The sequence below is a fragment of the Plutella xylostella genome, chromosome 5, assembly GCF_932276165.1.
Source record: "Plutella xylostella chromosome 5, ilPluXylo3.1, whole genome shotgun sequence".
Taxonomy (NCBI): domain Eukaryota; kingdom Metazoa; phylum Arthropoda; class Insecta; order Lepidoptera; family Plutellidae; genus Plutella; species Plutella xylostella.
In genome coordinates this window covers 1,146,637-1,170,271 of record NC_063985.1, presented here as the reverse complement: position 1 = coordinate 1,170,271, position 23,635 = coordinate 1,146,637, and the positions used below count along the sequence as shown (strand labels likewise).

At 38.2% G+C, this 23,635-nt stretch overlaps 2 protein-coding genes across 3 annotated transcripts; one reads left to right on the top strand and one right to left on the bottom strand.

Moving 5' to 3' along the window:
- Positions 1–36: 36 nt before the first annotated feature.
- Positions 37–17,880, top strand: LOC105383462 (zinc transporter 2). Of its 2 annotated transcripts, none has more exons than XM_038112785.2 (10): positions 37–401; positions 8,081–8,247; positions 9,768–9,872; positions 12,205–12,325; positions 13,611–13,790; positions 14,096–14,192; positions 14,431–14,583; positions 15,224–15,355; positions 15,683–15,791; positions 16,360–17,880. In XM_038112785.2, the coding sequence occupies exons 1-10, from the start codon at positions 142–144 to the stop codon at positions 16,503–16,505; spliced, it is 1,470 nt and encodes a 489-aa protein (XP_037968713.2). In that variant the 5' UTR covers positions 37–141; the 3' UTR covers positions 16,506–17,880. The 2 variants fall into 2 exon arrangements, with proteins under 2 accessions (XP_037968713.2, XP_037968714.2); XM_038112786.2 differs by lacking the exon at positions 37–401 and adding an exon at positions 4,028–4,207.
- A 1,398-nt stretch (positions 17,881–19,278) lies between these two features.
- LOC105394106 (myrosinase 1) lies at positions 19,279–23,287 on the bottom strand. Its single transcript, XM_048633180.1, has 9 exons — positions 23,214–23,287; positions 22,425–22,519; positions 21,986–22,178; positions 21,550–21,721; positions 21,096–21,297; positions 20,833–20,921; positions 20,381–20,683; positions 20,006–20,247; positions 19,279–19,809 (listed from the first exon to the last, which is right to left on the bottom strand). The coding sequence occupies exons 1-9, from the start codon at positions 23,285–23,287 to the stop codon at positions 19,659–19,661; spliced, it is 1,521 nt and encodes a 506-aa protein (XP_048489137.1). The 3' UTR covers positions 19,279–19,658.
- Positions 23,288–23,635: the final 348 nt, after the last annotated feature.

Below are 23,635 nucleotides of genomic sequence, written 5' to 3'. Positions count from 1 at the left end.
CGCGCGGTTCTTCCGAAACCGGTCGCGGAGCATTGTTTTGTTGGCGCGGCGGAGTGAGGCAAAACGCGGCGATAGCCTCGCCAGCGCGCAGTGCGACCGCGGCGGCTGTGCTAACAGCTGATCTCACAGTTGCGTGTGAACATGACATCCATAATGTTAGACGATAAGTTCCAAAACGACAAGTGCAACGGGCTGAGTGCCACCTTCGTGGAGAAGGGCGCGGTGAACTCGCGGAATCGCTCCAAGAGTTTATCGAGTGATAAGCTGAACAACACCAACGCCGACCGCGCCGCTATTCTGGAGGATGTTGAAGCCCATCACATCACAGACAAGTCTGAGACGCCGGGCTGCCTCGTCCAGAATAGGATCACGGATCTAGGCTCGCAGAAAAAGGAAAATGGGTAAGTTAATGTGGACGTGAATCTGATGTTTTCTTCGCCGCGCCAGCCTTGTTTTGTTGCCGTGTTGTGTTACACATAGTTATCACGCCGTCACAGTTAATTGAGTGTTAAATGTGAGTGTTGAATGTAAATGTGACACAAGTGTGTCAGTCGGGTGTCTTGTTGTGATTGTGAATGAAATTATTTAAAATATATGCTGGTATGGTACCCTGTTTATAACATAAAACGGATGTATGAAGCAAAACTATTTCTCCTTTCGTATGTTTACCTGTTGACTCATATATTATGGGCATATTTTATCATATCTGTAGGATAAAAACAATAACAATAAAGAAATCATATACGGTAGGCTTAATTACATGTGCTTATTTATTATCGTTACAATGGGTTAAAAATAAAAAAGTAATTTTACAAACATAATATTAATTGAACATAAAACTGTTACCCGTTATCGATGAAGCATTAAATATAATTAACTTACCATACTAATGACCCAATCAACCGTTACCTATTAGCGGTTTAGATATAATTTGTTTGAGGCAGTCCCTGGCTAGACTGTTGATATTATTTGATTCTGTGGTTAGTATTTCGAATTAATAATTTATTGTAGGTACCTAATATTTACCTAGTAGTCCGGTTACCAAATCATGTCAGCATCTGCGGTATAACATGCAGCTTCATCCTATGAATCGCAGGTGAACGATATATGAGATTCAGCTTTTTGATAAGATTCTTCAGAATACATTTTTAATCAATAGACTTTCTGTGCCTCTATCTGTTAGTTACGGCTGTTATCAATACTCCCATAAGCCATTCGTAATAGCGTCGGCTGGCTGCCCAGGGTATGGTACTTGCAGCAAGTACATACTAGACTCGAGTAGGCGGCTTTCAGACCTTCAGCCCACGGCTGGGACCAACCTTTGGGACGTCTGAATAAGGAAGGCCGATTATAGCTGGAGGGACATGAGGACAGAGGTTTGTAGCACTTCTTGAGAGAGCCTTATGTCCAGTATTTGGTTATAAGATGTTCAGCAGTTGATCCATATGTACTGCTGCTGAAGATGATGATGATCCTACCATCCAGCTGAAACCAAACTATATATAGCGCAGCATGGCATGGATCAGAGGCAATCGGAATTATATTATTTATAAGATTATGACCGTAGGTACTCTTCGGTTGCATGTTTAGTAATGGCTTAGCAAAATTACTATAACAAGGTACTTAACAAACAATATTACTGCAGCAAATAACAAATTTTCTCCATTATCCCAGAGCGTAATGATGTTATACTTTAATACTGTACTTTTACTTTGATACGGTTTCGTATTTGAAAAGAAACGGTAGCGGTGGAATAGTGTAATGTATGACATGTGTATTTGATAAACTCACGGGCAATGAAAAGGTTCCACTGAGAAAAGCACCAAATTACTCCTAAACTGAAAAGCTAGCTTAATGACGCCTTCTGCAACAATGAAGTACATTTTACAGAGCATCAGGATATTACCTACTAAAACCGGTAATACTTTGTTCAAATTTTTAATTAAATGATTGAAAAAATTGGGGTTGTTTGGTGTTGGCATTTTGTGAGTGGAACTTTTTCATTGCCCGTGTTAAGTATTATCCAAGTCCTGTTAATGGAATCTCAATTTTAAATGCGGTTGAAAACATACTTTTTGAAAATGTTTTACGAACTGCGTAAAATTTATAGAATGATGTAACCACCAATAAGTGTGTCAAAGTTAACAGATTCTGCAGAAAACCTGTTCTTTTTAGTTCCTATAGAATAAAGGTGGATTCCAATCAAAACAAGGGCACAAATATGTCCATCAAGAATAGAACAAGGTCATTGATCTCATGGAGAGTATTTGGTTTATCAGGTTGTACAAACCGCGTAAACACGTCCATTGGCACTGTTTACAACTGGAAAATGTACAGAATAATGGAATTTTCGCAATGAAATCTAGACACAATATGTACGAATGGTTTTATTGTTGAATTTATACCTAAATAATTAATTTTCTCATTATTTATTAAATCTTTGTTCATAAACGTCAGCGTAGTGTTTGTGAATCCTGATAAAATTAAAGGTGTATTTTAAATATTATACCGACATGATATAGCCAGGCATGCATGGTCGATATCAATGGTCAATATCAATCGGTTCTTAGTAACTTTTATCCTTTGAAAAACATGAATAGTGTCCCATTGTAGGTTTATTTGTTTCTGTATCTATAAAACCACCTACCCCAGCCTGAAGACCTGCAGCTTATCCAACCTTCTCAGCATCACTACAGCTTCGTGAAACCACCAAATAATAACTGTTAAAATATAGATTATGCTAAAGAAATAACATACATTTCGTGCCAGCACTACAGTGAAACTATAAAGTCCTGAAATTAATGTTTGAGGAACTAAAATTTTCAGGAGCCTGGCACCATTAGAAAAGAAACATAAAAGTCATAACAATTGTTTATGTCAATAGGCGGTTGGTTGTTTTTTTGAATTTTCTTATTAATTATAAGGATAATCTAGATAAAAGCAACAATTTACGCTTGGTTGCAATTAGGAAGATGAAGAAAAATATTCGTAGTCAAGCTAGTGAAGTTATTTATCGAGTTTTTATACAATGTTTAGCGGAACATCAAGCTGGACACATTTTGTCGAATTTGGAGGATGTTTACGCTCGTACAGCGTGTATGACGGGTATGTAGCATTGTACAAATTGTAATAACTAATTTTTTATTAGTACCAACGCTTCATTTATCGATAAACCTAGGTTTAGAGCCCAAGTCGAACATTGTTTACATACCACTGATTGTAGGTTTCATCTGGTTTCAGTTGAGTCAAACCTTAACATTTTGATACTTGAAGATATATTTTTTGTTTACTTACTAAATTCACATTGTGTGAATTTGGGGGGCATTGTGTAACTCAAAAAGATTTTTTTATTTTATATTATAGTTATATCGGACCAGCGTGCCAAAGAGGGCAAAATATGGAATATTTCTAACTCCTGGAAGAAACAGAACTGGCCGTCCAAAAAGAGAAATTGATGTCTTTACTATGTGTGCCCTTCGTCAACAGATCCAGTTTTTTATACAGTTGTAATAACGTTATCTAAATAAATATTTATTGGTTTCACTATTATAGCCTTCATATTAACACCTTCTAGCTTGTATAAGAGCTATTTTGTGGATGGTAAGTTGTTTTTAAAATACATAAATAGGTAGGAAGTTAACGGGCAAAATTTCAAGTATCAAAGTCAGTTATGTTTCGCTATATAGGGTTGCTACATGAAAGATAGCAGTGCCCTCATTTAATTTCAGGACTTTATAGTTTCACTGTACTTACTGGCAATGCTGGCAACTAAGAATTTCTTCAGAGAATCTACCATACCCGACTATACATACACCTTCCAATCTATGGCTAAAAGATATATACGCACACCCACTCAGACACAATCGTAGACATCCTTTCTTTACTTTATATTTGTATGTATTCGTACGTCCCCAATGCAACTCCGACTGTTATCGCCACGCAAACAAAACTAGGAGCGGTACCTACTATTAAACGATAATAAAATATGAATTATGATAACAAGTAGGTAATCGCTGATATCGTGTGACATTCTTCGAATCAGTTTGTCAAGTACCACCCGTAATGTCAGTACGAATCAATTGTGAATTAGAGGACATGTGTGTGCTGTGAAGTGTCCATTTATACTTGTTTTTGTTGTTGATTAGTATTGTATTTTGGAGTGAAAAGATCTTGTGGTCATGGAGGAAGATAAAAAGCCTTTGATTTTGTGAGTACCTTTTTACAATGTATCAAATTACGATGATAATTATGTGACAGCGACGCAATGTGACAAATGTCATTTAAGCAGTTAATGTGTTGCTAACGAATGATTGTGAGATAAGAAGATCGAAATTGGATATATGTAGTCCTCTCAGCACTTCACCAAACTCAGTTATCGGCCACCGTCATCCAGACCATACATTTGTTAGGTTATACCTAGACCTCACATTTAAAAGTTAAGCCATTAGCACATTAGTAAACAAGTAGCTAAGGTTGCAGTCTCCTTCCGTGTGTCACCTGTCTGTGTGATTATTTGATTCGAATACCGAATATTTTTGAGTTTTTGAGTTGTGTAGGTACAGCTTAATTATACACAGGATTTGATTGGTACATAATTCAACTTAAAATGATCAATTCGGTATTCTACTAAATAGTTACTAAACTATTGTATGGAATGCAGCGATGTGAATGGTTGGATTGTTGTTGAGTAAGGTAGATTTACTTACATAAAACACAATATACTTACTTATTGGGAAAAAGTACCTATATTAGGGGATATATTTAAAAACGCCACCGCCACCGCGCCGTTAGAACTTTGAGCTAAAATATATCTATTGCTTCCTTGCTTTGACAGTATACGGACAGAAAAAGACAGACATAGATTTAATGCCGAAACTAATGTTCTTTTCTGAAACCCGGCATTTGTCTGGCACTTTTCGCCTTTATAAGTAAAAAAAACATAGGTATAAATGTGTATTTAAGTGAATTTTATGAGAGAATCCTCACTTAATGTGTTCCTCTTTAGCCAGCAGCAGCGATGACCGTGGGCTATTGTTCTTGTGATAATTTGATAAATAACGCCAGTAACCGAGGCACGTGCCGCCATCCTTTATGCACTATTCACTATTTACATGGTATATATGTGTACATATACGACATAAGTAACTACCTATTGTTCACGTGCTTAGCTGAAAACGATTATATGTTACATTAATGTCTATAATGTGTTAGCTTCTTTAATACATAAAATTTACGCCTGAGAAGGAAAATATGTTAATAACAATTAAATTGACAGTTATAAAAGATTTTACAACTTTATAGATTTAATACTTTCGCTTACGCTCGTCATTTTGGAATATCTAGGTACTTAACAATAAGTATATATATAAGTATATATTATATATTATTAGAATGTTAGGTACTTATAGGTTTATATTAATTCATAATATATGTATAATTATGGTAGATTTTTTTGTGAGACTCAGTTTTTTTATTTTTTTATTTTTTTTTTGCTCTTCCCTACTTTCTGCTCCTGACCTCCTGCAAGTTGACTGGTAGAGAATGCTCTTAGCATTAAGTCCACCTGATTGTACATCTACTTTTGTAAATTGTGCAATAAAAGTATAAATAAATAACAATAAATCGCCGAAGTTTAATTGTTAAAGAGATATTAAATTGAATAAACAACTTTTTTCAGATCAGTACCTGATACAAAATGATTTAATTATGTAGAACAACAATATAATAAATATTTAATGGATAATATAGGTATAAAATATCAATTTACACTTCCCAGTTCCCACTTCCCAGTTCCCAGCCCACACAACCATACTTAGAGGTATGTTGACCGGCGGCGGCGGTTATCTTTGTGTGGTCAAAAACTACAATATCAATCAGGGCAATCAGTAACCTCACAGGCATAGTTAGTGATAAAATAGAATGCACTCCTACACCTCGTTTGAATTCAAAAACCGTTGCTACAGAAACAAGTGCCAACAGCCAAAATGTTTATTAGGGAAAAAATATGCTTTGTAATTTCTACAGTGGCGTGGTCCGCCTTACTCTTCTTGAGGCTACCAGTTAAAGAAATTAATAATCTCCCATATTTTTCTTGTTCAAAGAATGCAAAGTTTCCATTCTCTGTCTCTATAAATTGAAACTCCGTTCTGTGGCTGTAATAGAATATGCAGAGAGTGAAATCTTATCGATTTTCCTTATTTAAGTAGCAAGTATTACAGTTATATCTGATTGTACTCTAAAATTTATAGTGAATCGAAAGCTTGCAAACTTTAAATTGATGGTATTGATTTTATATCTATTGAATCTCTTAAAAATCAAAGCGATGTCTGCGCGGATATAATAGTTGATATTAAATTTTAACTTCAGCAGTTAGGTCACTCCGCAATACAAACAAATTATAGAAACTAAAGTAAATATTGAATATTTGGTGAGTGTCGGATTTTATTATTCAATAATCGGCACCCGAGTTTATGTAACTGAAAAAACACTTGGCCACATTCCGATTAGTCGATAAGTTTCAGAGTCAACGCACTAAAGGTAAACAAAACACCATGACCAGTTGTAGATATCGTTATACTAATGTACACTAAAAGAACTTGAAGCGTCCGTTGTCTAGCCGGCTTCAGTAATCGTAACTGATCACTGAGGTTAAGCAACAACTGACACGGATTGGATGGATGACCGATTTCAAGTGGTTCTTTTCTGGTCGCTTCCGTGCTTCGGGCGGGCCAGTGTGGTGGACTAGACCTAACCCTTCCTTCATTGAAAGGAGACCCGTGCCCCAGCAGTGGAGACGTGATGGGTCGTGATTAAATGTACACTACTACAATAATAATAATGTATGTCTGTATCGATTTTTTATGCCTATCCATAGTAAAGTTGAATTTCCACTTTAAGCTGAAATGATTTATTATGAAAACACTTTACACATATAAGTACATATACTTTTTTGCGATAAATCGTTATTGATCCATGCCATGCATTTTGATTATAGCCATCAATATTTTTCAGACTTTGTTTCAATCATTTGACTGTTTCACATACGTAAAGTAGTTTTCTAAAATAAACTGCTAACCTACAGAGATCTTTATGGAAAAGGAAGTTGATTTTCATCAAGGCTAAGGTTGTTTTCAAGGATAACTTCCTAACTGTTATTTACTAAGTGGGAAATCTATAGGTTGACGCGGCTAGTTCTACGGAACACTTTGTGTCTTCTGTTCACCTCATAGCATGTACTAGAGTCGGTCAAGGAGGCCAATGGCAATCCGGATTCCGGAGGTAATCTTCAGGGTCAACATTGTTTATTATTATAGAATTTCTCTGGTGCTGATGAGGATATTTCTTGGTCAACAATAAAACGAGAATTCGCCTAACTTAACAGTTGTGCCATGCAGTCATCTGTCTCCTTGAGTTCGTTTATAATAGTGATGGGACAGAGAGTGTTCCTGTACAAGTACGTACATAATAATATATAAGGTAGGTAGGTAAACTTACCTACCTTATATGTATTATGTAAGTTTACCTACCTACCTATTACAGCACTAGGCACCCCATCTACCCCCCGTGCAGATGGCTAGTCTAAAGAAGATTTGCCAACGTCGTCAAAATTCCGCCAGGGGAAATTCTAAACTAGCTAAAGTAACATACGCCAGCTACATGGGTTCATTATCGACGTCGATAAACTCGTTTAATGCGCGTTCTACCAATCACAACGCCCTATTTAACTATGGCAAATCACAATATAGTGACGTTTATCTAAGTCGTCAACGAACCCGCGTAGCGGCAGCTTTTAAACCCCATCTATTCTATTCTATTCTGATAGGGGGTGAAGTTCCTGTACGTGGCTCTCTCGAGTGGAACCTTTGTACGTATCCCCTTGATTTCAGCTCAGCCAGCCTAGCTCCCGAGTAAACTGGAGTAGCAAGCCTGGGTGTTGCAATAGCTGAGATAGGCGCTCTGTTGGTCCAAGAATAGATAATCTTGTTTCGGTAGTAGGTGGAAAAGCTAACAGAACATGTTCAACCGTCTCATCTACTTCCTTACAAACCCCATCTGAAACCGTTCCTCAAATCCGTTCCAGGTTCCACGACGGCAAGGCGTCGTACGGGACGGAGTCTCCCGCCAGGGGGCGCCGCGTCATATTCTGTGTCCACGGGAACCCGTCCACCGGCTGCTGCGCCGTCATCGAGACCACGGCTGATGGAGAGGAGCGGGAGATCAGGAACGGGAGCATCGCTGAGCTGCAACGTGAGTTGAGGGTCCCACTGGCTTTTACTATCTAGCATAGGTATGCGGGGTGCAAGACGCGCCCTGCAAGACGTGGTAAAAGTTTACTTTGCGGCTGGCTGCCGAGGCCCGTGATGTGTGTAAGCTAGATGGCAGGGTTGATCGAGAGATTTGTGGGAGGACCCATAATATTGTAGTGTTCGGTTGGTGGATCCCTTTAGTGTAGGGTTAGAATAAGGACTCCTATTCATAGGAAACCAAGTGGCGTCGCACTGTCGTGCAGGAGGCAGCCACCCTCGGCATGAGCTGGCACGAAGTCGAAGGTGTGGTACAGGACCGGTCATAGTGGAAATCAACACTTCGAGCCCTATGGCCCTGATTAGGGATCCCAGGGCCTGATGATGATGATTATGATTCATAGGTAAAACGGTTTTTTTTACAGGATAATAACTCTATGGATATTTTTTCTGACAAATGCGTCAAATTAATAATGTCACTAATTAAAGAGTGGAAGGACATAAAATATTAATTAAACTATTAAACAAATTATTCATCATCATGGGCGTGATCGTGATACAGTTTTACAAACCACACGCACGGGGTTCTGTGTACAAACGTGGTAGGCCCTTATGGATGGAAAAGTCTGCATTGGCGCTGTCGCTGTCGCTGTGGTTAAATCATTCACGAGGTTGAGTCCTGGGTTCCACCCTCGGACCGGCAAGTCATTCAAAAGACCATCCCTTATCAATACCTATTATGGAATTATTAATTGGCCCGGGCCCTACCTCGGTGAGGCATACGTAATATTGAAAATGGATGCAGCGATGCTCTGCCTCCCAGGCAGCATAGACTTGGTGGGTCATCACATCCCATAGGCGAGAGTGCTTATCCGCTATCAAGATGATGTTATTCAGTGAAGTCAGTGTAATATAAGTGAAATGTAATTAAGTTTAGTGCTTTGAAGGAAAATGTTTTGATGTGTACAGTGTACTGGCGAAAATGTTAAAAGTGCAGTGAAATATTGGTGTTCAAATTATTGTGTTTTAAATATTATTACATGTGAATGTTATCTCGGTGATATTAGCGAAAACTGATATTAATATAAACTTTATATAGGAGGAAATATTTCTAATAATCATATTAAATGCCTCGATATTTATTACTTTATCTGATTTCATGGTTGTGAATCCTAATAAAGCTATGTGAAGGGTATAGGTACTCGGCCATAAATAATACATAATAAATTACTATCGATCTTTTAAAGCAGGATAATATTTAGATTTTACCCACGAATCAAGCATCATAGTATTTGTCGTATAGTATGAATGTTTTGAGAGTGTAATTGTTAAAACAATTGCTTAGGAAATGTATGCTTTTATTTCACGGTTGAAGTATGAAATATGAGGAATACGTGTGACTTGTGAGTGATAGTTTTAAGTATTACGATTTTGTGTATACCCATTTTACTTCAGGACCCTCGCTACTGTATCCGTATGATATTTTTTATCCGCAGTAACTGACTATCCTATTATATTTCGCAGGACACTGCCACAAATCAAGAAATGAAGAAATAGACAAGCGCGCCCGGAGAAAACTGATCATAGCCAGCGTACTGTGCGTCGTGTTCATGATAGGAGAAATTGTCGGTGAGTCTCGAACCTTCTCCCGCTTCCCCGATTTCTTTCCTTACAATGTGGGGACATCTCACACACGGCCATCCGACCAAACTAGGCAGAGCCTGTAATATGTATCGGACAGCTATAGATAGATACACTTTAAATGTAAATCAACATTCAAGACCCGAGTACACATATCTGTCTTTAAACAAATATCTGCCTCAGCCGGAAATCGAACCAGGGACCTTACAAATGGGACATCAATGTAACTATCGTCATAATTCTGTATATAATAGTCATCCACTGCCGTACAAAGTACATTGTACATAGACAATTTCTAAGTAGCGCCACAACACTCAGTCCTCTGCCTTCCTCATCCAGTCACTATCAGACTAAGGTCAGGATTTGCGTCTTCATACTGCGGTATGCCAGTGCAATGTAAACAAACAGACGTGAAACGTATATTGTTATGCTCAAGACGAGTAACATTTTATATCTTGACCATAAAATCGCAAATCTGGTATTCCATTTGCGTTTAAAATTTGCATTCCGGTCCAATATTTATTTTATATTTCACTTGAATAGCTTCGTACGGGCGCAATACTGCTACGAAGTACTAAGTGGGTGAAATCGCCAAAATTTGTACGTAACAAAAACGTAACAAAAGGGAAACGTTACAAAAATGTTACAAAAAGGAACTATTCGGACTCGATCACACTACTATGAATAAATAAAACAATTTTTATTTAATCAGCACTACGGCGAAGCGAAAAGGAGGGTTATGATTTTGACCGGTATCTAGGTATTCAATAATTAAAACACGAACTACTTTCGTAATTTTTGAACAAAAATATTTAAAAAAAATATATATCTATGAGTTTTTTTTTATTAATTGAATTATTAATTATTTTGGTATTAGGTATCACTAGTTAGGATAATTGAAATTAAACTTCCGTACAACTTATATGTTTTTGTAATTTATTAGTTTAAAAAATGTCATCACATACTTGTCAGTCTGAATGTGCCCTTAGCTTTCCTTTTTGTAACGTTACAAAGAAAATTGTAACAAAATGGAACAAAAATACTTACGTTCATAAGCTAAAAATATTTTAACACACGTGGATTTAGTTTTCCGAAAATTTTACTAACTGAATAGTAAACAGACTGAAATTATGATTTTACGTACAGGAATTACTTTGTAAATACTTTCCTTTAACTTAATTTGTCGGTTGTTACAAAGGGGAACACTGAAAAGTCTTTTTTCTTCCGAGTTCACTATAACTTCGATAACGACTACAAACAAAATGGCGGAGACGCGACACTAACGCCACTTCTAAGAAAACTTTTGCTCGTGGTGATGCCAGTAAAATAATTTAGATTTAATACTATTTTATACAAAAAAATACTGTTACAAAGAGCATAACAAAGAAATATGATATTTTTATTAAGATTTAAATTTATGTAAATTTCAATAACCACTGTACAAAATATGATAAAATACAAATAATTTAATACGTTACTTATTCTACTAATATGATTTACCAAAATTTTCTATGTGAAGTTGTTATATTTTTCTCATTTAGTAGGTTTTAGTGCAACCCAGAGAAATGGACAAAAAATGTACAAATTTTGGCCATTTCACCCAAGTATGTACACTGTACAGTGTACACATTTTGGTCATCTTATTGTTTCGGTTAAAGGAAGCGTCCGTAGTCGAGCGGGCCTCAGTGATCGTAACTGATCGCTGAGGTTAAGCAACAACTGACACGGTCAGCCATTGGATGGGTGACCAATTTCAAGTGGTGCTTTTCTGGACGCTTCCGTGCTTCGGACGGCACGTTAAGCCGTGGGTCCCGGTTGCTGCTTCGGCAGCAGTCGTTAAGCCTAGTCAGAGGCCTTCGGGCGGCTTGAAAACATCTGACAGTCGGGTTGCCCACTTACCCGACAACTCTCTCAGCACAAGCTTGCTTGTGTTGGGGTCCACCAACCCGCACTTGGCCAGCGTGGTGGACTAGGCCTAAACCCTTCCTTCATTGGAAGGAGACCCGTGCCCCAGCAGTGGGGACGTAATGGGTCGTGATGATGATGATGATTGTTTCGGTAGCATTGACTAGAGCTGGACTAGCGTTCGTCACCGTGGTGAAAGGATTAGTCAGTCAGTAGTAGTTGGCTCCTTCTGTGCTCCCTCATATCTTGTACATAATTCGGTTCGGTTCGCGTAAACGATTTCAAGTGGTTCTTTTCTAACTCGCCTGCGAGTCATCTCTGACTACCCCTTCGGAGATAACAGTCGCGAGCATATGTATGTATGTAGGTATGTATGTAGTATAAATACCCTCTAAATGTAACTTTATTTTTTCAGGCGGCTACCTATCAAATAGCCTGGCGATCGCGACGGACGCGGCGCATCTGCTCACGGACTTCGCCAGCTTCATGATCTCCCTGTTCTCGCTGTGGGTGGCCAGCCGGCCCGCTACCAGGAGGTGAGGACTAGGGACTCAGACGGTTCAGACTTTCGTATTGAGTGTCGATGCAATACGAAATACCTACGGGTGTGCAGATCTGCATCATTGTTTGGGGGTTTTTTACGCATTCTCAATATGGTGGTATTGACTCGCTTATGGCAGAAAATCCAAAAATATATCGATAATAGTATGGATGTATTCCACATTTTTATATACCTATACATATTCTTTTTCAGTCTCCAATAAAATCTACTTAACATTTTGGATATAAACGTAGTATCCTAGTACGATGTAACATATTTGAGTCAGTGGCAATTTACATATCAATAGTACATCATTATAATGATAATATTATTATTTAGGTACATGATATTTAATAAAGCATGGATTGAAGCCATAACGTGTAAGCAAACTTGTGAGTAACACTAATCCAGTTTCAATGTTTCAATACATTTTAATTGGCCCGCTCCACCCACATCAAATCGGCGTGTAATAAATTATTTGTTTTCATACATTGGGTTTGCAAAGTATTTTCTGACAAGTTATGAAAACATTTTGTGCGTATTGATTATTCAGAGAGGTCACTATTAGTCACCAATGTTTTGAAAAGTATAAACTAGGGCACACAAAAAAGGAATGCACAATTTTTTCCATTTTGTTATGGTTGTTCCAAAAATATGATGCAGGCTATAAGGCATAATAAGCCACTTTCAATAACCATAGTACTAGGTGACAAAATTATTTAAGTAGGTAATAAGTACCATAAGTTTACAATATAAATTTATATTGATTGCATCATGGCGTGGAGCTCGCGTGTTGTGCGATGCGGTAACTCCTCACGACGAGAAATCAGAGATATCCGCCGGCGCAGTTATGAGCACGGAAACACCCGTGGATCGAATTCTTAGCCCAATTTCAAAATAATAAAATTAAACAATTTTAAGAATAATTTTGTATTTTAAGACCACACAAATAAATAAAATAAATCACTTGCCAAGGACCGGATGGTGCAGTGGTGCACGAAAATAAAAAAATATTTTTTTCATAGAAACTTTGTTGGTTACGTGACTTTTTACTATGCTACTATACGTATACATACGTATACGTATACGTATACTTTATACGTATATTTTTTTCGCGAATTTCCAAAACTTGTACCTATAGGTATATACCGCTTTTCCCCCAGGATGCCATTCGGCTGGTACCGCGCGGGGGTGATCATCGATGTTCAGAACTTCTGAGTCCCCCCTTTCGGTTTACTATAATATCATTTTTGCAACCTCCTATACCGTTTTGCCCGCAGGATGCCGTTCGGCTGGTACCGCGCAGAAGTCATCGGTGCTCTCACGTCAGTGCTTCTCATCTGGGTGGTGACGGGCGTGCTGGTGTACATGGCGGTGCAGCGCGTCATCACCCGCGAGTTCGAGATCGACGCCACCGTCATGCTCATCACTTCTGCTGTCGGCGTGCTGGTTAACCTCATGTGAGTGTGGTTCTTCTGCAGAGCGGTGGTGATCCAAGCGTTTGCCACCTTGATTGTACCATCGTAAGCCTTCAATACTTAAATCTGATGTAGGTAACCTTTCGATTACGTCCTTCGCTGATGAAGCGTGGCCCGCTTCCCAGACGATCTTAGCCAGGTAACCGGTAGTTATTTAATGATGGCTGACGGTAAGCTGGTTGAAAATCAACCACTACTGGACCTGTCCCAAAAAGTGAAGTAACACAACAAGAGATAGATTATATTTATGTGGAAAATTATGTAACACTCTGCCTTGTATGTTCCAGCATGGGTCTGACGCTGCACCAGCACGGCCACAGCCACGGCGGCGGTGGCGGCCACGGACACTCGCACGGCTCCAGTAATCCCGTCCTTAACAACAAGGTAATACGGACTTATTGCGAACTGCGAACCCTATCTGGGGTAAACAGGCATATTATGATAGAATGCATGCTTGAATAAAATAAACTGAACCCAGATGATTTTTGAGTTTAAGGATCACATGTAGTTTTCATTCCTACAGGCAAACCTTTTAAGAGCTATACACAGCAGATACTTGCTCTTTTGATAGATTGGCCATAACATGCAAAGGTCTACATGCATACTTATGTTTTTTTACCAGGAGCGCAGCCCCGAATCAGACGCGGAGAGCTCGAGCGGGCACGGGCACCAACACGCGGAGAACATCAACGTGCGCGCCGCCTACATCCACGTCATTGGGGACTTCCTGCAGAGCTTTGGAGTCCTGGTCGCCGCTATTGTCATCTTCTTCAAGGTATCACATCATTATCATTATCGGTCAATAACCTTCCGTTAGATAAGGGGTCGTCCATTAATCACGTGAGGTCGTTTTTCTAATTTTTTGACCCCCCCTCCCCCCTTGTGATATTTGGTGAGGTTTGGGTGGTCCCAAACAAAAAATACACGTGATCAAGGGGGGAGGGGGGGTTGGTACCACCCCTCCCCCCCTGGATCACGTGTATTTTTTTGGAAGTCTATGTAAAGGCAATTTTTGACTAGAAAAAATATAGGTCATACTACAAATCGTTAAAATTTTTGCGCCGTCCAAAATATCGGTTCAGAAATACCTAATTTTTGACAAAAAAATTTACGGGCACATCCAAGACCCGAGAACAAATATCTTTGTTTAAACAAATATCTGCCCCGGCCGGGAATCGAACCCGGGACCTTCGGCACAAGAGTCAGCGTTGCTAACCGCTGCGCCATCCGGTCGTCGGTGCTAGATATAAGTAAATATTCTCAAGTAGTAAGCACAATATTATATCGTTATAACTTTCAAGAAAAAATCATAAGTTAAAGTTTACTTCGATATCGGTACCTAAACCTGGAATAATTGGACAAATTATCTACATTCTCCTTCACTAACGCCACCTGTCCATGTCTCATGTCCTTAGCCGTCCTGGTCGCTGGTGGACCCGATCTGCACGTTCCTGTTCTCGGTGCTGGTGCTCATCACCACCTTCAACATCATCAAGGACGCGCTGCTGGTGCTGATGGAGGGGTCGCCGCGGGGCATCGACTTTCAGGTCAGTGTTTTTGATCATTATATCACTGCCGCTGGTTAACAATCGTCTACTGCTGAACTTTTTATGCCTCTCACAAGGACTGCAACAACAGTCTTTTCGATCTTCAGCAACCAATACGTGAAACTTGTCTAAAATTTTTGCATCCCCATGTGTGTCTATTCCACAGTCTGTCCATTCCATGTATGAAATAGCCGCCTTCTTTGTCATGTCTCTTACTTCTTTACTACGAGTACTTCACAATCAGCTGATTGTGCAGTTATTTAGCATACAGAGGAGCTTGTGCATATACTTACTTATTTGTCTCTAATCCGTATTTGTCTCTTGCAGGAGGTGGCCAACACATTCCTGTCCATCCCCGGCGTGGTGCGGGTGCACAACTTGAGGATGTGGGCGCTATCGCTGGACAAAACCGCGCTGTCCGCTCATCTTGCTATCCGTAAGTATTATTGTCTATATCATCATTATTATTCTACTCGTATTCGTGTGTCAGTGAAACAATCAAGCTGGACTAGGTTTTGTCACCATGGTAAAAAGATTAGTCACTAGGCAAGGCATTGTCTTCCCCATCGTCATAAATAGAGCATTCGACTTTCTAATTGCCGAATTACGAGTTAAATTACAAGGTGCTAAAGGATTTATTATGAAGCTGATTATAATTCACACGAAAACCGTATATTTTGATTGTTGTAGATAAATAATTGTAGAACAGCACATAAAATGTTCAGTAAAATTTGCTTTTAATTAACGAATTATTTTTAGTTAGGACATCCAATGTGACTTCTAAAGTTGTGTAATGTAATGAGACTATCCGAAGATAATTTTCAAGGTCTTGGTCACTGTTTTAATTTATTTCGATAAAAACTAATTATTCGGAATGGATTGGTTCATGAGCATGAACAGTCGTAACATCTTTTCATCCACAAGTCACTTCCAATTTTATTTTTGCGAATAAAAATAAGACTTATTCATTCTTTAAGTTTTAACTACAACAATAACCATTCCAGGCACCGGAGCCAGCCCGCAGAAGATTCTGGAAGAGGCGACGCGGCTCGTGCACGACAAGTACAACTTCTTCGAGATGACGCTGCAGATCGAGGAGTTCAGTGACGTCATGGAAGACTGCAATCAGTGCAAGATGCCGCAGTCATGAGGGCTTTCAAACTGCTTCTGTGAGTGTGAGAATTCTCATACTCCTGCTATGAATTTGAGAATTCTCATGCAGGCGCATGAGAGAGAGATATATGCTATGAATTTGAGAATGAGCGTAATGTGGTTTAGCTTAGAATTGTATGTTTTGTGCAACTTTTGAATCGTGACATGATGGATGTTTTCTTCAATTGGTAGGATAGTTATGAGCTGGAGATTGTGTCATAATATTGGGATCCTCATGTTGCGCATCAATTGTTTCCGAGTATTTAGATATTACTTTATCACCATCATCATCTTCGTCATAATCATCATCAACTACGTTATACGTAATTAGGTATTACTTATCTACCCTTTACTAGACGTGTATTGGTCATCACGTTATCAGCCGAGCGAGACTGCTCAATATTTAATTATATGATGGGTATGAGTGAGATGGGTAGAGTTTGCTCACTTCTTATTTATAACTCTTTGGACTTGTTATCTAAATACGAGGTAAATTAGACCTTCATATTATTACGGTAGCGGTCATCTCTTGGTTCACTAGTACAGAGTTTATATTGCGAATACTTATTACACAATTTATAGTTGTCATTGACCTCTTATCAGCTAATGTAGTTGAAGTCAACTGTAGCGTAATATGTAGTATTCGGTCTGATAACTACCGTTATTCTCACATAATGAAATCAGAAGCCTAGCATCAATCCATGAGTGTGGTAAAATTTTATCAGTGTAAATTGACATGGCCCTGCAGCACAGGGCGCTATTAAGACGTGACAAGAGTTCTCCGTCGCGCTCGCTCTTGAGGCAGCGCGATGTGAGTGAGCTCGAAGGAAAACTCTTGTCACGTCTTAAATGCGCCCCGTACAAGCCCTTCTGAAGCGGATAAAATAAGTATTCGATAAAACTAATTCAAAAGTCGATACTGACATACAAATTGGCAAAGCAACAAGAAACAATAGAAAAATTATAATAGTGCAGTAAAAACATAATTATAAGACTTACGATAGCAGGGTGATTCAATTTATATTATAGATTATAGTCGAATAACAAATTGAAATAATTACGTATAATAAATTGTTTAAAATGGTCCATAAATAGTTAATACAATGAAGAAATCGCAAATAATCATTACAATCCCGAAGAGACACAGCTCTCCGTTTTAAAAAGTTCCACTACTTTTGCTTCACCTGTATAAATATTTCAACAAAATATATTATACTTACTTACTGAAAATACCAAAGTTTCATATCTACTTACTAGATGATTTGTACTTATACATAGTTTGTGAATCTTTGATTTTATTAAGACCTATGCAAGGCGCAGTGCCAAGTTAAAACATTTAATTATCTATGATAGAATCCGATGAAATAGACAAAGAATATTAAATATTAATTTATTAAAAATGGCCCAAAGTTACTTAGTAGTTATAGTCTTATTTAAGTAATTAATTCTATATAATATACCTACAGTTCTCCCATATTAATAATGCGCATGCAAATCTTCGCAAACTGTCGTATTCCCGGAAACACCCGAATCATTGAATCGTAAGAGCACTTGCATTTTGATCCTTGTTCGAAAGAAATAGTAGTCAATATCATGTGACACATAATCGAAAACAATTTGGGCGGTCGGTGGCTGTCACCGATCAGTCAAGAGTCTCAAGGTCAAGATCAATATTACTTTTGTGGAATTATAAAGAGCTGCAATTACACATCGTTCTTGTTATTTTTTTCAAATGTGAATTTAATTTCAACTTTAATTATTTTTGACGATGCCATATTATGAGGCACATTTAAGAATAAAATATACGTCACATTGATAGACTTCACTTTGCCAATAAAGCCACACCCAAAAGACCAACCCCCTTATTCATAGAAAAGTTACAAGACCTTTTAACTAATAAACTGTTTTGTCCCTCTCCGACAAAGAACAATTTGTTCTTTGACAGAGAGGGACAAAACAGTTTATTAGTTAAAACGTTCTGTAACTTCTCTATGAATAAGGGGGCAAGTTTGTAATTGTAATATTATTGTGAATGATCAGCGCTGTAAATACTTTTGAACTGAGATTTTAATGTAAACATTTTTATTAATGTGAAATAATCAGTGCTGTAAATACTTTTGAACTGAGATTTAAATTTTTTAATATAAACCTGTGTTTGAAATCCATTTCTCCTTATAATATAAACCTTGTGTTATTCAAACCTTCTTTCATCCATCTTTACATCAGCTTCAGTAAGACACTTGAAAAGTTCCTACTGTAACATTTTCGAAATAAATTTTAATATTATGGAATATTATGAATTATTGAATCAAATTTCGTTACTGATAAATCAATTATCTCTTTTAGCACCAATTACATAATTCTACTAAAATTTCATGAAGAAAATGCACTTAACCACTCTAAATACATAATAGTTTTCTAACGCTCGGGAATACGACCGTTGCCGAACAATGACGAAGATTTCTATGTGCATTATCAATTTTGGGGAACTGTACGTACAAGCAATACTTTGCTCAAATATATACTTTAATCTTATTTAATTCAAGATTAATATTATTATAATCTACTGTACTTACGAAATGTGTAGAAATAGTTTTAAATGTACAGTTTATTGTTACTTCTGTAAAGTATTTTCTTTTGTCTCAACTAAGATTTATTTTTATAGGAGTACTTAGGCTAATTACGATAAATAATAAATATTCCTTCAAAGGTACTTATGATATTATGGAGACAGAGTTTGTCGCCTGTTTTGTTGGAAATAAATGTTTCAATTGTTTATTAAATAGTTTTATTAAATCCATCCTAAACAAAAAATACCTCTAGGTACTTTACCATCTCTCTTTATAATACATCACATCCATATAACTTTGATACACGAATGTTAATATTTTTATTACATGAATAGTATTAGCCTACGCTCTGTACATTGTACAAGGGACGTAACATCGCTTAAAGTCACTAAATACCTATATAGAATAAATAAAATTTGCATATTTTTCCATCACACACCAATGATGGATTTCTTTTTCCGAAGATATTTCGATACTTACTTCTTCTCTTAAAATACGACCTGATCTTGTTCTCCACTATTGACTGAGTATCATCTAAGTAAATTGCAGTTCCAAAATCACCATGACTGTATCCCTAGAAGCTATTGCAAGTGGTTCCTCAGCCAGGTGACGGCTTGGGGCGTGGGGAGACAACTAGTCCTGGCCACGTTGCTGTAGTAAGCGGCTGACAGGCGTGGGGTCCGCCGCTTGTTAGCTGACGCGTAGTCTACTTCGTATAGACCGAAACGCTCTCTGAAACATTGGAAATTTGATCCTTTCCTTAAAATCATTTCAGTACAATGATGAACTGCTACTTAGGTTCTACTGAAGAGCATTACCATTTAATTGATACTAAAACAGGGCATAGAAAGACCAGATAAATTAAAAAAAAACAGGGCATTTGAGTACAAGTATTGTGATGATAGAAAGACCAGATAAATATACTCACGAAAACCCTCGCATCCATTCAAAGTTGTCAATAAGACTCCAGTAGGTGTACCCGCGAACATCTACTTTGTCTTCTACAATGGCAGCGTGCAGAGCCCTGAGGTGACCATCAATGTATGACACTCTGGAAACATCCTTCAGGCCTGGCACAGTGGAGACACCATTCTCTGTGACGACTATTGGGGGGTTGTTGTAGGTCTCCTTAATCCAGTTCAGGATCTTACGGAAACCCCAGGGAACATCCTGGAAGAAGAAATATGTTGTTGTGATCTGCTCTAGCGATATCAATCATTATTTTATAAACTATTATCACGCCATCAGGTAGTTACAGAAATTAAATTAGTAATTAGTGTAGGTTAGCTGTCATAGAACTTACTCTCAACCAGGAAGAGTTACTTCTGGGCCACGTAGGATCCTGTCTCAAGGAGACATTCATGTCGTTCTGGAAAGATGGAGTTTTGTCCACCTTGGAATGACCTTCAGAGACCAAGTATGCACTGTAAGTGTTTAGGCCAATAATTTCAACGGTTCCTTTGAGAGATTTGACTTCTTCGGGAGTGAAGACTGGCAGACGTGAGCGAGGGAAGTTTTGTTTCCTGGACAATTCGTCGATTCGCTGGCGCATAACTGGAGGGTAGTCTCCTTCCTTGGATAAGATTGGGTGTGCAAACCAACCGAACTGAAAGAATTAAAAATCATTATAGAAAAATCGCGAATCCTTATCAGCCTGAGTAAGTGGTGATGTTAGTATGTATTAGATGCTGCACTAGATACTTATAATATCTAGACAGACTCAAATAATACTGAAGAAATGTTTTGGTTACTTACAATAAATTGTCTGGCTCTCTCGGCCGCGTCTTCGTCGTCTTTTGTTGCTGCTTCCATCCATGACATATCTAAGGTGATTGTGATGAAACCTGAAAAACGTGATTTGGTGACGGTTTGCAGATGCATATATAAAGTACAGTAGCATGGATTATTTCTGAATCTAAAGTGCTTGCATATTTCTCTTAGTTTAAAAGCTCTCTCTACTATCCATGCCATTATTTCTTATCATCTTATTATATCGCTTTTACGGTCATGTTTCTTACCTCTAGCATCCATCTCATTGTGGTAAAGATGGTAAGTCATGGCGTGGGCTCGCAGGATGTTGTGTCCGCACAGGTAGGTCTCGAAGCCGCTGGATTGCATTCCCGGAGCATCGTTACCGCCATAGCCGGAGAGACAGAAGGTGTACGGCTCATTGAACGTGATCCAACCCTCGACGCGGTCACCGAATGTGTTGAACAGCACCTAAGGTAAGTATAAAAAGAAACTCGTTAAGTTAACTATTGATATAATGATACAAAGAACCTTTGCAAGTCAATACATTAATTTAAAGTATGGAACGGCAATATATGCTCGATTTTGATTGAGAAATGTGAGGCAATAGATTTTGCCATTAATTTGGCTAAAAGGTCGCTTTTTGACTTTAGGCTATACGTTGTTGACATTGGCAATAGTTCTATGGATAAGTATATACCTACATTGTATCAGAAATCTCACCCTGGCATAATCCTTGAAGTAGTCAGCGACAGCCGGGTTGGTCCAGCCGCCGAGGTCCTGCAGGCTCTGCGGCAGGTCGTAGTGGTACATCGTGACCAGCGGCTTGATGCCGGCGGCGATCAGCTCGTCGATCAGCGTGTTGTAGTACTTCACTCCATCTGCGCTGACTACACTGGAAAGGTTCAATACTTTTGTAAACATTAAGCTATGGTTTGGGCAGCAGTATTTCTTTACGAATAACTAGGTACTACGTTAAAACTGCGAGACATGAGCAAAACTAGTGAAATAATTATAACTAAGTAATAGAAAGAACTTGGACACTGTGTTTTTCATGTATTCTTTTTTACTCAATATCTCAGAATTGATGATCCTTCTGTCTGCTTTTAACGCTTCATTTATTTAACCGGGAAAATGCCTCAACCGCACCCCAACTTACTTGCTGAACCCAGTAGGCAAGACCCTTGACCAGGCTATAGAGAACCGGTAGTACTGCACTCCGAGCTCCTTCAGAAGCTTGATGTCTTCTCGGAGGTGGTGGAAGGAGTCGGCGGCGACGTCCGCGTTGGTGTGGTCGAATACGCGCTCCGGGTGCTGGTGCGTGTAGCGGTCCCAGATGCTCTCGCCTTTGTCTGTGGATGGTGATGATGATGATTTCTTCGATGTTGATGTTGTCTTTGAAATGATTATTGCTAAGAAAATGCTATCCAAGTTTCAGGTCTCTGTGATCAGTGGTTTAGGCTGTGTGTATCCGTTAGATACTCATTCACAAGCATTTTGTAAGCCTGGCGGATCTTTCTACTTTCGCGGCATTCGATGGGTAAATTTTCATCCATAAGGTAAATTGTGAAATAATATAATTTGAATCATAATTTCACCTGAATAGTTCCAAGCTCCTTCAATCTGGAAGGCCGATGTAGAGACACCGAACAGAAAGTTCTTCGGGAAACATAGTTTTTCTGCTAAAGTGCCCCTGGAAATTGTACATTCCTTAGATTAAAAAAACACGACTTTTAAGTTTTTTTAATAAATTAAAGAAACAAACTAAAATCACTGGAAATGAATAAGTGTATAAAGTACAAAACGCAATTGTCGGAATTTGAACTTGGTCGAAGATAACAACTAGGGAAGAAGGTTCAATAGAATCCTTTTTAAAGGGAACATAGGGATAAGCTGATCGAGGGTTGAAAATCATTAAGGCAAGATTAAACATCGTAGAGAAAAGCAGCAAGGATGATACTTCTGCAACTTACCCGTGACATAACACTACACAAAATATATATAGTATAATTCTTATTGCCACTTCCATTGTGTCCGAGCCAGTCCACACTCTCAGAACAACTGCAGGCGTAGGCGGAGTTATGTCAATACATAATGTGATAAACTTTGACTCCTTTAAAGTAAACTATGTATTTATTGATTCACCTAATCAATATAATTGATCGGAGTTAAATATACACGCATGTAGTTTGTTGATAAGCGTGTTGGTACTTTGGGATGCTAAAATTGTTAGCAAATACCTAAGTAGAGCTATGCCTAAGTTCTAGATGGCCTCCCAATTTATTTATATCTTCTAGACGTATCGTATATGCAAATCTTGCTTAGCTCAGAGTTTGTGTTTTTGCTTTGTTTTGTTTATGTCTTTATCATCATCAGTATATCAGTACCTTCCAAGGAGCACATACACGATCAGCTGTAGTTCTATGCATGAGCTTTGAGTGTAAAACACTTTTTGTGACATCTCGATTTATTCTCGTAATTATAATTTGGTTTACAGTATTATATTATGTACTATTCTCAGACATAAGTTTACAAGACCAATGTCAAGGACCTCTGGCTCTGTAAACACTCATGATAAGGGAGACTGTATACTAATTTAGATAGAAGCACGGTCGTAGTTTGCAACCACATTCATTATTTTATGTTGTATCATTGTATTCTTTATTGTGCATTTGTCAGCGTCATGAAAGTTACGAGTAGGAATATTTTTGCTTTAGTATAGATAGCTACTAGGTAGTTTGTTATTAATTTCAATCAATTATCGGTAATTTCTCAGACGAAAATTTGGATAAAACGACAATGTTTATTA

What these genes read in the sequence shown, in the direction of transcription:
- LOC105383462 (XM_038112785.2), top strand. Translation starts at nt 142, where the DNA reads ATGACATCCATAATGTTAGACGATAAGTTCCAAAACGACAAGTGCAAC. An exon ending in AGCCGGCCCGCTACCAGGAG is followed by an intron (nt 12,326 to 13,610) that starts GTGAGGACTAGG and finishes TTTTGCCCGCAG; the next exon opens with GATGCCGTTCGGCTGGTACC. An exon ending in CTATTGTCATCTTCTTCAAG is followed by an intron (nt 14,584 to 15,223) that starts GTATCACATCAT and finishes TCATGTCCTTAG; the next exon opens with CCGTCCTGGTCGCTGGTGGA.
- LOC105394106 (XM_048633180.1), bottom strand. Translation starts at nt 23,287, where the DNA reads ATGTCACAAAAAGTGTTTTACACTCAAAGCTCATGCATAGAACTACAG. An exon ending in GTGTATGTGCTCCTTGGAAG is followed by an intron (nt 22,520 to 23,213) that starts GTACTGATATAC and finishes TACAATTTCCAG; the next exon opens with GGGCACTTTAGCAGAAAAAC. An exon ending in GAATGGATGCGAGGGTTTTC is followed by an intron (nt 19,810 to 20,005) that starts GTGAGTATATTT and finishes CCAATGTTTCAG; the next exon opens with AGAGCGTTTCGGTCTATACG.